Consider the following 17903-nt stretch of genomic DNA (forward strand, 5'->3'; position numbering starts at 1 on the left):
AACTATACTTTTTTAGTATTTACATGATATTTCTTATCAGTTGTACTATTAATGCAAATGTATGCTATGCGTCTTTTAATAGTTATGTAAAAATATTTTTACTTATATGATATTTGAAAAAGTATGTTTCATAAATTAACATGGATGGGACTGAACAGAATATATAAAATATGAGCCGTGCCATGAGAAAACCAACATAGTGGGTTTGCAATCCGCGCAGTCTGGTCAGGACCCATGCTGTTTGCTAACAGTTTCTCCAATTCCAATAGGCTTTAAAAGCGAACAGCATGGATCCTGACCAGACTGCGCGGATGCGCAGGCTGGTCTGGATCCATGCTGGTCGCAAAGCCACTATGTTGGTTTTCTCATGGTGTGGCTCATATATATACATTTGTAATATAATATGTATAAAACATTGATGTTTACGTATAAATCATTATTATTTTAATGAAAATGAAAATAAAATGAATATTCAACTTACTTATTGTCGCACATCATAAAAATGTCCATACCGGCTTGTTAGATTGCACTACAATGTATGTGAGATAATCCGGTATTTTGAGTGAAACAGGTTAAAGTTTCATATAACAAATATTCCTTTATTAATAATAAGTCCTCTGTACAGGGATGTTTTTGTGTGAATGTAACATAACTCAACCGCGGAAAAATTGTATTATCAAAAACGAAATTTGATATGATTAATATAAAGTAATTTTCGCTATTATCTGGTACTCGTGTAATTATACAGCAGTCAAGGTAAAAATAAGCTACATTTATACTGAAATTTATGTAACCTTGCTGAAACGTCACTAAAAGGGACTGTTCATTTGACATACACGTAATTGCCATTTAGATTAGAACATGTTTTAAAGTTTGAACTATGTTTTGATTATTTTCTAGATTTTACGAAAGTTTTTTTATTGCCTACTTTTCCTGTCATCAAAAACACACACACACACACACACACACACACACACACACACACGCGTGCACACACACGTGCGCGGGGTGGGGGTGGAGGGGAGTTTAAACTGGTGTATTGTGCGCACAAAATCTCACTTGTAACTATCCGCATGTTCAAAAGTCACAGGAAAAAGACAAATAAATGTTATGTTGGGCAGGTGAAATCATTGTCAAAAACAAACAAGAGTACCAGAATGTCACAATATACGCCCGTCACAGCAAATTTCTTTACTCTAGCACCTGTATTTGCAAATGGAATTTTAATTTTGTGGTTGTTTAGTAATCATTGTAAGTCATTTGTTTTTCTAAGTCCACTAAAAAACTCCTTACCAGGTAGAGATACCTTACAATACACCTAAAATTTGAAAGTAACATCTATGTTGTACCACAGAAAAGTGGTCTTGTTTTTCCCTACGGTCAATTATAAAAAAGTTACAATATAAGTTATTTATAGTAACAACTAAGGGAAGGTAATCTTTAAAGAAAAAAAAAAAAAAAAAAAAAAATCCAAAAAAAAATTGTAAGTCCACACAAAAATCTTTACCAGGTAGAGATTGGTCAAAATACACCTACTAATTGGATGTAGCATGCATGTTGTACTACAAAAAAGTGGTCTCGATTTTTCCCTACGACTAGTAATGAAAAAGTTACAATATAAGCTATTTATAGTAACAACAAAGGGAAGTAATTCTAAAAAGGGAACTGCGCATGACACTTCGTCTCATGATGGTGTATAATTGTGCCAAGTTACATCAAAATCCCTCCATGCATGAAGAAAAATGCTTCGGACAAAGTCATTCTTGTATCTGACCTTTGGCCTCTAAGTGTGACCTTGACCTTAGACCTAGGGACCTGGTGCTTGTGCATGACACTCCGTCTCGTGGTGGTGAACATTTGTGCCAAGTTATATCAAAATCCCTCTATGCATGAAGAAGAAATGCTCCGGACAAGGTTTTCATTCTTGTATCCTTTGACCTCTAAGTGTGACCTTGACCTTAGACCTAGGGACCTGGTTCTTGCGCATGACACTCCGCCTCGTGGTGGTGAACATTTGTGCCAAGTTATATCAAAATTCCTCTATGCATGAAGAAGATATGCTCCGGACAAAGTTTTCTTTCTTGTGTCCTTTGACCTCTAAGTGTGACCTTGACCTTAGACCTAGGGACCTGGTTCTTGCGCATGACACTCCGTCTCATGATGATGAACAACTGTGCCAACTTTCATCAAAATCCCTCCATGCATGAAGAAGATATGCTCCGGACAAAGTCATTCTTGAATTTGACCTTTGACCTCTAAGTGTGACCTTGACCTTAGACCTAGGGACCTGGTTCTTGCGCATGACACTCTGCCTCATGATGGTGAACAACTGTGCCAAGTTTCATCAAAATCCCTCTATGCATGTAGAAGATATGCTCCGGACAAAGTCTGTGGACGCCGCCCGCCCGCCCGCCATCCCGCCCGCCAGGGGCGTTCCCATAATACGTCCCGTTTCTCAAACGGGCGTATAAAAATATAAAACAGAAGGAACAATTACCCAATGCCTCTACAGAAGACAGCAACAAGAGAAACACTATCAGATCTCATATATAAATGTTTAAAGTCCTAATGCGTTTAATCTTCAATTAGGAACAGAGAAGTCAGATGTCCTAAACAAAAATATCGCATGAAACATAGAAAAGTACCAATTTTAATTTGCACATGAACTTATACTGTCCGAGACATGAATGGGGGTAATAAAAAAGAACTGATTCCAAATTATGTTCCACTATGCTAATCAAATATTCCAACCTCTGACAAACATACGGGTATGAGATTAAAATTAAATATGAAATAAAAGAGGTATATTTAATTTATGATCACAAAATAAAATGGCAGCTACATTTAACCCAAAGCCAGCCATTGTGGACCTTTAATAGATTTCTAATCGTTAGAATTCAGTACTTGTTATGTCTAGCTGTCTAATGACACTTTCGATGTTAATAAAATAAAATAAGTACTCATGTTAGAAGCTTCTACGATATAATGAAGAAGTCTACTGCTATGTCCAACCATTCATATTATGTGCGTTTCTGTGAAGGATCAGACAATGACATATCTAAGTAATTTTTTCATGTCTTAGTTAATATGATTCAACAAGAGCATCGTAGTGCGGAGCAATATACACCCGAAGGTATGACATTTGGCCCCTAAGTGTGACCGAAGGGTTATATCAAAAGATGGGAGCAACATTTAAAGAACTTGACTGTTGAAGCCCAAAGGACAGGAACAACAAAAGGAAGAAATTCCAAAAAACAAATATCTAAAACGGACAGACAGACAGACGGACACCGGGGCTATAACATGATACGTTCCTTCAGGCGTATAACAACTCACTTTCGTATTTTTAATTCCTTTAAAGAAATGCAAAATGTATCCAGTCAGGAAAACTAAAACTGTTTTTCGCGTCAAGAGAAACATTATTTCAAACAGCTATTTCCTTTCATATGATGCTTAAACATTCTCAACCAGAATGGACACAGATGTTTGAAATATTTTTCTTTTTTGCTTTTAGTAGGCCCATAAATGCTAAGACTTTCTCCGTTCTGAGAATAAAAACCACCAAACGGAAAGTAATTAAGCAAGCTGTGTTTAACTGATGCCTCTTAATATATAAGTGCATATGTACAAATCATTACTTATTACTGCAAACATTATGTTAAACTTAGAATAACTGAATGTTTACTGTCCGCGCTGGCGTACTGGTTTATGTTTCAGAACAAAAAGACGCTGACTTTTTTGTGTTGCCTCAGCGAATTGACTAAAGTCGAGAACATTTAATTTAGTTCTCTAATGCTGACAAGCTGAACAAATGACTGAAAATGTGACTATCCCAGTATGTCTTTATTGCAGACTTTGAAACCTCTTACAATTACTTGAAATTAGATCCCCATCATCAATTTTCATTCTTTTATACGTGCACAGCTTTAGGGTTTGATTTGGGACGGCTGCGTTCTTGAAACACCACGGCTTTTACTGTAGGATCTTTGTCATTATTTACTCTCACTATAGTGTTGTTTGTGCCGTGTTGTGATTGTGAAACATATTGCCGTATATTCGATCAATTCTGTTACACTTTCATCCTTTAGGGATTTTGTTATACCTTCTGTCTTCTTAAGTTTAAAACAGTTTGGATTAAGATTAAGAAATAGTGCACCATTAACCAGCTTAAATCCGGCAGGTATTTTCCCACTGGTCGTTCCAAAGCGGGGTGTTTTCTGTTATATATATATATTTATTTGGTCATTGTTGTCTAACAGTTTTGTTTCTTTGCGTACTTCTGTGTAAGTGTCTGTCATTTATATATCTATACATACTTTATATAAAGCATTATTTTGGCAGGCGACGTTCTAGGATCATGGGTATTCCTACTGCATTTTTATCTTTGTTTTACTGATACTTTTTATTATGATTATAATATACACATTACTGTCCTTTACTTTGAAAGTGAGTCTATACCGTAACACCGGTAATTTTTTCCTTTCCAGGCTACGTCTGTTAATGTTGATGTTTGTGACGCTATTCCCTTTACATATATTGATTTTATAATAACAACAAGTTTATCTTTAAAACATATTCTTGAAATGTATCGTTTTGATGGGAAGATTGGTACAAGACATTGTGTTATATATGGCCATAACAGCCATTATGGTGGTTCAACTTCTAGTGTGTAATTCTGGTTACATTTTGAGTTCTCAATGCTTCCATCAAACTTACTTTCTTGTTTAAGCACACAACATTACACGGAAGTTGATTTGAGTGCTATGTGTAAGGCGAATATTAATTGCTATCATTGATAAAATCATTGTAAAACATCGATAGCCTGACAGTGTGTAACATACTGCTATAAACACTGTATAATGTAGACTTACAAAGTCTGTTGAGATCAAATAATCTGTAATAAGGTTAATTTCTTTCTTCATACTGACACTGATATTTTATCAGAAAACCATTTTCTCTCTAGGCTCATCTCGACAGAGGCAAGAGATATTGCAAGTTTTTTTTCAGAAAGTGCTATTAGAAAGGATTGATTTTATGCCAAGTGCTTTACAATTAATGACTTTAACGACTGATGCCAGTCTATGTATAATGTTTTATGTGAATAAAATCTATATGCCTTGGTATTTGTTCATATAACTTAAATACTGAATAAATGTTTTCTCTGTTTCAGTTACAATATTACCCTACAAAAACATCGTGTTTTTTTTTTTTATTTTGTATAAGAATGAACACATTGTGGAAAACTTGGGCTTATCAGGTGTATCAACCTAAAGTGTCGTCAGGGTGCAATGTACTTTGAACAGTAAACAAATAGATTAACAGTGTTACTGGAAAAAATAGTACATCACGTACTTTTATGGGTGTGCGCCATATTATCTAGACACTACTGAACTGATAAAAGCCATACATTTAAATCTCTGTAGCCAAGTTTTGTGCATGAAGTCGGGGTTTTGCTGTAAGGTCACGCGCCAAACTATGAACGTAAAACTGTTACCGACAGGTCCCTTGCTTTGAAGTTGTAAAATGAGGTTAGAGTATCTATTAACTGTTCACCATTCTCGTCGCACACGAGCTATTTAGTCCATGTTATATGTATATCCTATGCGGTGTTAAAACAATTATTTTTACAGTTTACGTATCTGGCAAAATATAAAATGCTTAAAATAATTATTAAATTATATCCTGACCATTTAATTGCATTAGATCCATCAAACTCAATTAAAACCAAAGACAATAAAAGGCAAAGAACGAAGCCTCCCCAGAGCAAAATGTCAAAAAATGGAAAATTATAACTGTCGAGACGTTTTTATGCATTGCAACAGAACAATTTTATATTGTTGCTTTATTTTTTTATAAATGGCTTCATACAACTTTATTTTGCTAAGAAATGTATGAGTGAGTGACTTTAAATCAACTGCATCTTTGTGCTATTTGTTGGGAGTATTTTTTGATAATATGTAAGACAAACCTAAAACATCGTTCTCTGTTTCTTCCATTATCTGATTCAGCTGCGATAAGTATTTATTGAGTTCTCCAGTTTATCGTTTAAATTACAACTCATCAGGTAGATGGTTAAAACATATAACCACTTACTATCACAAGATAATTATTTATCATTGCTGTTTTACTACATCCTGTTTTGTTTTATAGAGCATTTATCCTGCCAAGCAAAATATAAGCATCTGTAACGTAATTGAATATACTAAGTTACAGTTTTATGTATCTTGGAAGTGTTATACTTCTAAAATTCCAAATGGCTAATTTCTGGTTTTCTGACAAGAAACTGTTCGCATAACTGGCGTTATTTCATCACGGTCAGGGATCAGCGACCTTGAATCATTTGGCCACGCATCCCCCCTACCCCCACCCCCACCGCGCCACACACACACACACTTCTTCCAAACACGACAAACCCCGATGAAAATTAAGTCAACAAGAGCTCGTCGAACACGAAATGCCCCCCTTGATGCATTCAGTAATTGCACAAGGAACAGAAATTATATGCTCACTGTAAACAAAAGTTCTACCATTCTGGTTTAATCTGACCTTGACCTTTAACCTATTTACCTAACAAGAGATTACAGAGTGACCTTGGCACCATCCACTGAGCCATTTTTGAATGTTCCAAATTCAAGACTAGCTCAAGGTCAAAATCAAGGTCAAATTTCATTTTGGTACAAAACAATGTGTATGTGGTCCAAATTTGAAAGCTGTGGCTTGAGAAATGTGAAAGCAAGTCACTAGATCAATTTCAAGGTCAAAGTTCATTTCAGTAGACAGAACTATGTATGTGCTTCAAATCTGGAGGCTGTAGCTTGAGAAATGTGAAAATAGGTAATAGGTAAAAATCAATGTCAAATTTCAATTCATAACACAAAAATGTGCATGCGGTCCAAATTTGAAGCCTGTAACTTCAGAAATGTGAAGGTAGGTCACTAGGTCAATCTCTAGATCAAAGTTTATTTCGGTACACAAAACTATGCAAGTGGTTCAAATTTGAAGGCTGTAGCTTGTGAAATGTGAAAGTAGGTCACTAGGTCAAAATCAATGTCAAATTTTATTTCGTAAAAAAAAACTATGCAAGTGGTCTAAATTTGAAGCCTGTACCTTCAGAAATGTGAAAGTAGGTCACTAGGTCAATCTCAAGATCAAAGTTCATTTCAGTACACAAAACTATGCTTGTGGTTCAAATTTGAAGGCTGTAGCTTGAGAAATGTGAAAGTAGGTCACTAGGTCAAAATCAAGGCCAAATTTTATTTTTGAACAAAAAACTATGCATGTGGTCCAAATTTGAAGCCTGTACCTTCAAAAATGTTAAAGTAGGTCACTTGGTCAATAACAAGGTCAAAGTTTTTTTCGGCACACAAACCTATGCATGTGGTCTAAATTTGAAGGCTGCAGCTACAGAAATGTGAAAGTAGATCACTAGGTCAAGATCAAGGTCAACTCATGTCAAGGTTCATCTTGCCATTCAAAACTATACATGTGGTCCAAATTTGAATGATGTAAGTTATGGACATGAAGATTCTAAATTTTTCCCTATATAAGTCTATATGAACCATATGACCCCTGGGGCGGGGCCATATTTGACCCTAGAGGGATAATTTGAACAAACTTGGTAGAGAACCACTAAATGATGCTACATTACAAAATATGAAAGCTACAGTCTTTGTGGTTTGGACAAGAAGATTTTCAAAGTTTTTCCCTATATAAGTCTATGTAAACAATGTGACCCCCAGGGCGGAGCCATATTTGACCCTTGGGGAATATTTTGAACAATCTTAGTAGAGGACCACTAAATGATGTCACATACAAAATATCAAAGCCCTAGGCCCTGTGGTTTTGGACAAGAGGTTTTTCAAAGTTTTTTCCTATATAAGTCTATATAAACCATGTGACCCCCGGGGTGGGGTCATATTTGACCCCGGGGAAATAATCTAAACAATCTTAGTAGAGGACCAAAGATTTTGCTACATACCAAATATTAAAGCCCTAGCCCCTATGGTTTTGAACAAGAAGATCAGAAACCGTTTAACTGTTCCTGTCCAATGTGACCTTGACCTTTGACATACTGACCTCAAAATCAATAGGGTCATCTGCTGGTCATGACCAACCTCCCTATAAACTTTCGTGACCCTAGGCCTAAGAGTTCTTGAGTTATCATCCGGAAACCGTTTTACTGTTCAGGGTCACTGTGACATTGACCTTTAACATACTGACCTCAGCATCAATAGGGGTCATCTGCTGGTCATTACCAACCTCCCTATCAACTTCCATGATCCTAGGCCCAAGTGTTCTTGAGTTATCATCCGGAAACCGTTTTACTATTCAGGGTCACTGTGACCTTGACCTTTGACATACAGACCTCAAAATCAATAGGGGTCATCTGCTGGTGATGACCAACCTTCCTATCAACTTTCATGATCCTTGGCTTTACATTCCGACCGACCGACCGATTGACAGACCGACCGACCGACCGACATCTGCAAAACAATATACCCTCCTTCTTCGAAGAGGGGCATAATTAAGCATAAGAATATAGTGGACGCAACTTGACCCCGATGGTTGACCTTTGTATTATAATACATAATAAGGCACAACCTATTATTGGAAAGGAGTGTACGTAAAACACGATCTGCACGAGAAAAGGAAAATATAATTTTGTGTAAAAATAAATTAGTGTATTGGAAAGTTTTAACTGATCAAATGTAATTTTATAAACTTTGATACTGCACTGTATACAAACTTATTCAATATAAATATACATGGCTACCCTAAGCACCCTTGATTTCTACAATGAAATAATCGATATGAATATTCAGCCTAAGGTCAACCATCGTGGTCAAGTTGCGACTACTATATCAAGTACTAAAATACTTAAACAGCCTGGAGCGTGCCACTTTTTATATGGCACAATTCAGGTTCTACTAATCTCAACAAAAGCTGAAGCTGGAGATAAAATAGGATTAATATGATCTCCATTTAATGCATTTTTTTATTCTCACATATCACATAAATATGTTTTGTTTCGTTACATAAACCTATAACGCGGTTACGACGAACACGGATGTTTAACATAAGGAGTTATTTAGTACTATAATTTGAACACTTATCTGTCTAATTCATAATATAATCATTTATTCATCCATTACGTTTTCGTAAACGGGAAGGGAGATCGTGTTAGGCCTTATAGAACAACTACTAAATTTGTACTTAACATGATTATGTATTAATATGTATCTACTTACGCAGGAAACGTTTAACTTCACTTGAATGTGCTTAGTAACTTTTATTGCATATAACTATTTGTCATTTGGCGTTTCATTTGCGTATCAAAGATTCTGTATTAAAAGGAATACTTCACTGTAGAGCAAAAAAAAAAAGATTAAAGGGCAGCATGTATGTATGTTGCCTAAGACTTTAGTTTTTTTTAATGTTTAAAAAACGACATAGGAACCATCTAATTAAATTGAGAAATGTGTGGTTGACAGTAAGTACTTTCCTATGAAGTTTGACACGACCGTATACTAAAGCGTTTTATAGTTATTTAGCGGAACTGTGTTTCGTCTCAAGATCAGTGCATTCTTGACATTCGATCTTCTGACTCCCAAACAACAGGATCATCAAATGACCAGATGCAATACTGGTTATTTATGGACAACAGGCATTTGTTCTCTGACGTTTGACGACTATAGGCCAAACCGTTCTTTGGTTATTGTGCGGCAACCGTCTTCAGTTTTAGGGTCATTGTGACCTTCACCTTTGACCTACTGATCCCTACGACCATAACAGCTTGACTTTATGAGACTAAGCGTTCTCTTGACACTGATCGAAAGACCGACCGATAGACAGACAGATATAAGGAAATTGGCAAAACGATATTCCCTCTCATACTTGAAGATGTAAGGGCATTAACTGAAATACGGAGTCATTAGTTTCAAACTATCAAATACAAACGTAAATGTAACTGCTTTTACAATAATATTACCTGTACAGTTTTACATTTTAGTTTTCATAACACCTATTTGCAACAAGAGGACCATGATGGTCCTGATTCGCTCAACTGTCCCCACATGACCCAGTTTTTAACTGAGTATAGTGACCTAGTTTTTGAGCTCATGTGACCCAGTTTTGAATTTGACCTAGATATCATCAAGATAAAAATTCTGACCAATTTTCCTGAAGATCCACTGAAAATATGGCCTCTAGAGAGGTCACAAGGTTTTTCTATTATTTGACCTACTGACCTAGTTTTTGAAGGCACGTGACCCAGTTTTGAACTTGACCTAGATATCATCAAGGTGAACATTCTCACCAATTTCATGAAGATCTCGTGAAAAAATATTGCCTCTAGAGAGGTCACAAGGTTTTTCTATTTTTATATCTACTGACATAGTTTTTGACCGCACCTGACCCAGTTTCGAAGGTCAAGGTCAAGGATATCTAGGTCAAGTTGGAAACTGGGTCAACTGCGATCAAAAACTAGGTCAGTGGGTCTAAAAATAGAAAAACCTTGTGACCTCTCTAGAGGCCTTACTTTTCAATGCATCTTCATGAACGTTAGTCAGAATGTTCACCTTGATGATATCTAGGTCAAGTTTGAAACTGGGTCACATGCCATCAAAAACTAGGTCAGTAGGTTAAATAATATAAAAAACATTGTGACCTCTCTAGAGGCCATATTTTGCATGGGATCTGTATGAAAGTTAGTGAGAATGTTCATCTTGATGATATCTAGGTCAAGTTTGAAACTGGGTCAACTGCAATCAAAAACTAGGTCAGTAGGTCTAAAAATAGAAAAACCTTGTGACCTCTCTAGAGGCCATACTTGAGAATGGATCTTCATGAAAATTAGTCAGAATGTTTATCTTGATGATATCTAGGTCAAGTTCAAAACTTGGTTACATGCCTTTAATAACTAGGTCAGTAGGTCAAATAACAGTAAAACCTTGTGACCTCTCTAGAGGCCATATTTTTCATGGGATCTGTATGAAAATTGGTCAGAACTTTTATCTTGATGATATCTAGATCAAGTTAGAAACTGGTTCAACTGCGGTCAAAAACTAGGTCAGTAGGTCTAAAAATAGAAAAAACTTGTGACATCTCTAGAGGCCATACTTTTCAATGGATCTTCATAAAAGTAAGTCAGAATGTTCATCTTGATGATATCTAGGTCTTGTTCGAAACTTGGTCACGTGTTTTAATAACTAGGTCAGTAGGTCAAATAACAAAAAAGCCTTGTGACCTCTCTAGAGGCCATATTTTTCATGGGATCTATATGAAAATTGGTCTGAATGTTCATCTTGATGATATCTAGGTCAGGTTTGAAACTGGGTCAACTGCAGTCAAAAACTAGGTCAGGTCTAAAAATAGAAAAACCTTGTGACCTCTCTAGAGGCCATACTTTTGAATGGATCTTCATGAAAATTGGTCAGAATGTTCACCTTGATGATATCTAGGTCAGTTTCGAAACTGGGTCATGTGCCGTCAATAACTAGGTCAGTAGGTCAAAAAATAAAAAATCTTGTGACCTCTCCAGAGGCCATATTTTTCAGTGGATCTTCATGAAAATTGGTTAGAATTTTTATCTTGATGATATCTAGGTCAGATTCAACACTGGGTCACATGAGCTCAAAAACTATGTCACAATGTCAAATAATAGAAAAAAAACGACATCATACTCGGTTTAAAACTTGGTCACGTTGGGACAGGTGAGCGATTCGGGACCATCATGGTCCTCTTGTTAGACCTACTGACCTAGTTTTTGAACGCAGTTGACCCAGTTTCGAACTTGACCTAGATATCATCAAGATAAACATTCAGACCAATGATCACACATATCCCATGAAAAATGTGGCCTCTAGAGAGATCACAAGGTTTTTTATATTATTTGACCTACTGACCTAGTTTTAGAAGGCACGTAACCCAGTTTCAAACTTGACCTAGATATCATTAAGTTAAACATTCTGATCAATTTTCATGAAGATCCATTCAAAAGTATGGCCTCTAGAGAGGTCACAAGGTTTTTCTATTTTTAGATCTACTGACCTAGTTTTAGACCTCGCGTGACCCAGTTTCGAACTTGATCTAGATATCATCAAGTTGCACATTCCCACTAACTTTCATAAAGATCCCATGAAAAATGTGACCTCTAGAGTGGTCACAAGCAAAAGTTTACGGACGCACGCACGCACGGACGACGGACGACCGACGCTGCGCGATCACAAAAGCTCACCTTGTCACTTTGTGACATGTGAGCTTATAAAAATTAAACCCAGTTGGTGTTTTGAAGGACTTACAAAACTATAGTAAATTGATTACTTTAAATGATGTGTAAGCCGCAAATTTTAGATACCAATATTTTCATAAAGATAAAATTAAACAAATAATAAACTTACGTATGGAGTCTGACTTCACAAACAAAATTATCCACTTGCTAGTTTATATTATCATAATGAGTGTTATATAGCTGAAATCAGTGCATGTGAATGCAATACAACTGCGGAAAGCTTGTGTTAATATAAAGGAAGAAATATTTTATGATTTGCTACGTACTTCCTGATATCTATACACTCGTCAAGGTATACTAAGAGATACACATTTAATGTAATTTAACTTTAAACACTTTCTATGGAAAACTGAAATGAAGTCAACATTTGTTGAAACATGTGACAGACAACCTTAAATATGAGGAATCTTGAATGAAATAACTTTTTTGATAAGTTTTATCAGTAATCAAATGTTGATACTGGTTTATGTTGTATTATTGACAAGTATCATGCCTGCCAGGTATCTTGCCATTTTTGTGGTTGTGTTTTCACATCGCATTTTAGTACAAAGACAGTGTTGTTCATATAATGTTAGACAATTGACTTAGTACTGATAAGACAATATCACCTTTAGATTATTTAGTATTCAATTATAGAAAGAATTAAGATTTTTTAAAACTTTTTTTAAAATTCTAGCAGATATACATGTAATCAATTTGGTCAGGTTCGCGCCATTTTTTGTCCGAACAGGTGTTGTATTCAAGCGGTCTTTACATAAAATTTAGCCTGGTGACCCATACATTTTTAGCCATTTTTTATTCTCACAATACAATTATTCATACACAAGAAAAATAGGAAAAAAATCTATGAAACAGTTTTTTTCAAAATTTAAAAAAATATTCTTCACTATGGGTATTTTTCATTGAGAAAAGTTCACAAAAGTGAATAGGAAACAAGATTTATCTTTCATTTGTACCCATAATTGTAAGGATATAGTATTACAAATATGACTATAGTATCTAATAAGTATATAATAAAATCTGTAAAAAGAATCAACTTTATTGTGCTGTCTTGATGTATATTTTGGTTGGTATTTATAAAAAAAATATGAAAATGTTGAAAAGTCGCTGGAAGATTCAGCAACAGTAGGTGTGTTCAAAACAATTTTTCACAAAAACAAGCCTTGTGACCCATTGTTTTTATTTGTTCATTGTTTTCATCACAAAATTTCCTATCATATATGTGAATTTGAAAAAATTCTATGAAAGGAAAAAAAAAAACTATAGGAATTCTCTTTGCCACCAGTGTAGATCAAGATCTGCACTGTTCGCCTTTCAGTCAGTATCTTTTTAGTAAGCGCCCCTTTTAACAGTTAATGGTACTGTCCAAATTGAAAGATGGACAAGTTCATTATAGAAATTTAGCAGGGTAAGAATTAAATGTGTAATTTCTTTTTCAATAGTATTTGACTAATGCTGGTAGCAAAAATAAGTTTTAAAATTTTAAAGTTGTTTTATTTCATGGCGGCTTTCTCCAAAAAAAAGACACTACAGCATATTTTAATAGATCTTGTTTTCATTATTTCCTTTTTTGCTTATTTTTTATCTCTTACCTAATTTCACTTAACATATTTCCATTGTTATCAAGATGAACAAACAAATACAGCCAAACAAAACAACAAAATTAGTATAAATTAACTTAATTGAACACTGTGTTATAATGCATTTTATTACAATCACATTTTTTTAAACACACAGATGCTTCTTTCTCATCTGGATAGAGCAGTATGTATCTGACCCTGTAGTTTGACTGTGTTGATATATACAGACAGAATATTCTGAATAGAATGCAAATATGTACAAATCACATTTTGTCATGGAATTCTGTTTGAACACAATTATAATCAAGTGATGATATATTAAATAAAAACAACGACCGTTTAAGCTAAGAAATAAACATGTAGCATTGTGGATGAAAAACCAAAACCCTTTCAATCATTGTAGAAACAATGGCTCACAGTGACATGCTTCGTTAATATATGTATAATATATATACGGTTGTTACTTTGGTGATGCGGTTGCGCAGTTTTCATGCCTTTGCTTACCTAAACTCGTATACATAGTTAGGATAACACCTAGAAAATAGCTACAAAATGTCACACTTTTCTTTTTAATGGTACTTCCTTCAACCGGGGATAAGGTGAGATAAATAGAGTTAGATGGTCAAATACTTGGTAGGATAATTTGTCATATGTTTTCGCGACTTCACATCTAGTCATGTTGCGATTACTAAAGCCTACAAAACAGTCTCTTTCTGATTCCTTTAATTTATTAAAAAAGGAATTAGAAAAAATCATAAACCTATGTCTTGACAAATAACTAATTATCCGTCTAAGGCTGGTCGTATTAACGTATAGCCAGTAAATTGTGATTTCATTATCAAATTTCTGGACAACTTTATCCGTCTATAGCTTTATGGAATTGTTAAAGTACTATCAAGTATGAACGGTATAGAAAAAATATGTAGGTATTAAAATTCTTTAGTTTTAATTGCTAAAAATTAAATAAATTCTGGTGTAAGGAAAATGCACGCAAAAGGTAGGTCAGTAGGTCAAAGGTTTCGGGGGACCTTTGACTGCAAAACTTTGTCCGAGCAGTAACTCATAAATGCTTCAGCCTAGGAACATCAGACTTTGTATGGAGGTTTGTCATGACCAGCAGATGATCCCCTATTGTTTTGTAGGTCAAGGGACTACAAAACAGTTTTCGGGCTATTTACACTTAAGGCTTCATATCATGTAAGACCCATTGTTGCTTTTACAGTTACTGACTCCACCAAGGGGGATTTTCATGTTCTGAGCTCTTCAAGAGTCTTGTAATATTGAACTTGTACGTTATGATATGGTCCCCTTTACAAATACATAAGAGCCACACCATGAGAAAACCAACATAGTGACTTTGCGACCACCACAGATTCAGACCAGTCTGTGCATCTGCAGTATAGTCAGAATCCATGCTGTTCGCTTATGTTTCCCCATATTACAATAGACTTCGAAAACGAACAGCATGGAACCTGATCTGCGCTGGTCTGTATTCATGCTGGTCACAAAGCCACTATGTTGGTTTTCTCATGGTGCGGCTCATATATGTTGTTTAACACTTGGATATTTTAAAACATAACTGCCATATTCATTATAATTTTACAGCTACTATTGTTACTAGGACAGCAGTCAGGGAAACCAAAACCAAAAGATGAATACATTTGTTTGCATTTATACTTTTATATAACAGGAATTGGTCACGGCGACAATGTAGATGTGGAACAGATTCCAGATTCCATTCCAAGGGGTAATTTTAAACCTGTCCAGTTACCAGGACCCCCAGCTGTTATATCTTTTGACTTGGAAACAACAGGCCTGAGTGAGTAATTGTTTAGTTTGTTACAACTTCAGAAATCATGTCCACTAACTTCTGTATTTTGGTGTCAGACACATGGTTGCTAGTGTCTGCTGTATGTACAACATAGTCTACCAGACAGCATGGATATAGTATAACATTGTTATCATTGAAGAACTATTTTTATGCTAGTTTCAACAACATTATTATATATACAGTTAACATGGGAATGCATATCAGAATTTTTCTCATGGAGGGTCACCAATAGCTCTTTCGACCAAAGTGTCAGTCTGAGAAGCTGGGGACAAGAGTACAATCTCCACTAGCAGTTCCAAAATTTGGACAATCCGTGCAAGTGAAGTAGGTGAATGGACATTTACTTCTGAATAAAGTGAATATGTATACATTTTTTTTTTCAATTGTTTTGCAGTTAAAGACGGAGTGCTTCCGCAGATTACACAGATTGCTGCAGTGGAGTTACAGTCAGGAGAGCAGTTCAATACATATGTTAAACCAACAGTTCCCATTTCTATGGCTGCAACAACTGTTACTGGCATATCATTTTATAATGAGGAAATGACAGTAAATGGAACAAAAGTGCAATCAGTATCCATAAAAACTGCTATGGATGAATTTGTTAATTGGATATCCAAATTCAAAAGTGTATGTTTAGTAGCTCACAATGGTCGCAGATTTGACTTTCCCATTCTTGTGTCTACATTAAAGAACATTGGAGCTCAGGATAAGTTATCAGAATGTGCATTCATTGACTCCATGTCAGTGTTTCGAAAGCTTTATCCGAACACATCACTGAAACAAGTAGACCTTGTGTCATCCTTACTTGGTGAAACATACGATGCACACAATGCCATGGGTGATGTGGTTGCCCTTGGGAAATTAATCAAGTTTGTGAACCTCTCAAGTAGTGATTTAATGGCTCATAGTTTTACTCAGTCAGCAATTGCTAATAACATGGCTTTCAACAAATCTAAAACACTCAATTTGCCATCATTGAATCCGTTGATTTATTCAGGTGTGATAAAAAAAAACCTACCGCTGAAAACATTGCTGGGTCTGGTCTGAATATAAACCACTTAAAACTGTTGCATACCAGAGGTGGGGAAGATGCTTTAAAAGATGTGTTTATTTCAAAGAACTCAGAAGGCTTACCAAGAGTCTCTAACAATAAGAAAGTGTTGGAAGAGATTGTACCACAAATTGCTAAATATTTTGAAAATCACTAGATTTTTATACTCTGGTATAATAACTGTTCAGGGACAAAAATGTTTTCTGTACATTTATTTGTCTGTCATCCACAGTGATAATTAAGGAAATAACAATATAGGTGTTCTATATTTATTGCAATGTTCTTATATATAAAACATTATACAATGTATTTACCAGAAAATATTTATGTAATGCGTAAGACATATTATTTACTCAAATTTTGTCTCGGCAAATTTACTTTTTGGTGGTATCAAATACCTAATGATATCATATTATTTTACATTAAAATGGTTAAACCAACTAGTAAATGTATTCAAATGTGTTTGTATTGTTATAAACTCCAAACAACTTGTAAAAATGTCAATAATACATAGATTCTGATTGTTATAGGCAGCTGTCGATATGTAGTAGTGGAAATAAAGTGATGAAAATATTTCCATCTGTCCAACTTCCTATTGGTGTTTTTTCAATACTAGACGGGCAAAGTTTTTAAATATGGTTTATTTACCTTAGGAATAGGTCAGTTATAAAAAAATAAGCATTAATTTGTTTTGGAATAATCATATTATTGCGGAAAAATCATACTTTTAATGTCGTCACGACATTTTGCCGCGGAATAAAGTGCTTTTGAGTTTGCACATATTGTCATGGGTAAATGCAAATTTAGAAGAAATGTCTTGCAAATAAACATTTAAATCATCTTATTTGCAAACATACAACACTTCTTGGTCCATAAACTCCAAATTTAGTATTACATTGCTTAATATAAGTAATTTATGGCCATTTTATTTACCCTAGGGGTCAGATAATTTTGAGTAAAAGTGAAAACATGGGGTGGGATGGAATGTTTTTTTAAAAAAAATTTTATTCACCTGGAAAGGTGTCCTAATATTTTAAAAACAATTCAGTGGTATGATATAGATAATAAAAAACACATTTTGAATTAAGTTCGGAATATTGTCCATTAGAGTTGTCCTACCTTAACTAAGACATGGCAGTAAGAAAATACAAT

General features: G+C 35.0%; 2 protein-coding genes across 3 annotated transcripts in view; one reads left to right on the top strand and one right to left on the bottom strand.

The window, feature by feature from the left end:
* The window catches only part of LOC123540205 (neuropeptide S receptor-like), a 29343-nt gene extending 16807 nt beyond the window's left edge, over positions 1-12536 (bottom strand). Inside the window, exon 1 of one of the 2 annotated variants that reach the window (XM_045325035.2) lies at positions 12399-12536. The gene's annotated coding sequence lies outside the window, so the exon portion shown is untranslated. Of the gene's footprint in view, positions 1-481; positions 635-12398 lie in introns of those variants that run through there. The other variant, XM_045325031.2, reaches the window with a different exon arrangement.
* Positions 12537-15452: 2916 nt separating this feature from the next.
* Positions 15453-16999, top strand: LOC123564325 (three-prime repair exonuclease 1-like). The gene is made up of 2 exons (XM_053527089.1): positions 15453-15688; positions 16095-16999. Exon 2 carries the CDS (start codon positions 16196-16198, stop codon positions 16745-16747), a length of 552 nt encoding a protein of 183 aa, XP_053383064.1. The 5' UTR covers positions 15453-15688; positions 16095-16195; the 3' UTR covers positions 16748-16999.
* Positions 17000-17903: the final 904 nt, after the last annotated feature.

The sequence above is a fragment of the Mercenaria mercenaria genome, chromosome 16 (assembly GCF_021730395.1).
Source record: "Mercenaria mercenaria strain notata chromosome 16, MADL_Memer_1, whole genome shotgun sequence".
NCBI classification, from domain to species: Eukaryota; Metazoa; Mollusca; class Bivalvia; order Venerida; family Veneridae; genus Mercenaria; species Mercenaria mercenaria.

Excerpts from the sequence above, each read along its gene's own strand:
- LOC123564325 (XM_053527089.1), top strand. The coding sequence starts at position 16,196 with ATGGCTGCAACAACTGTTACTGGCATATCATTTTATAATGAGGAAATG.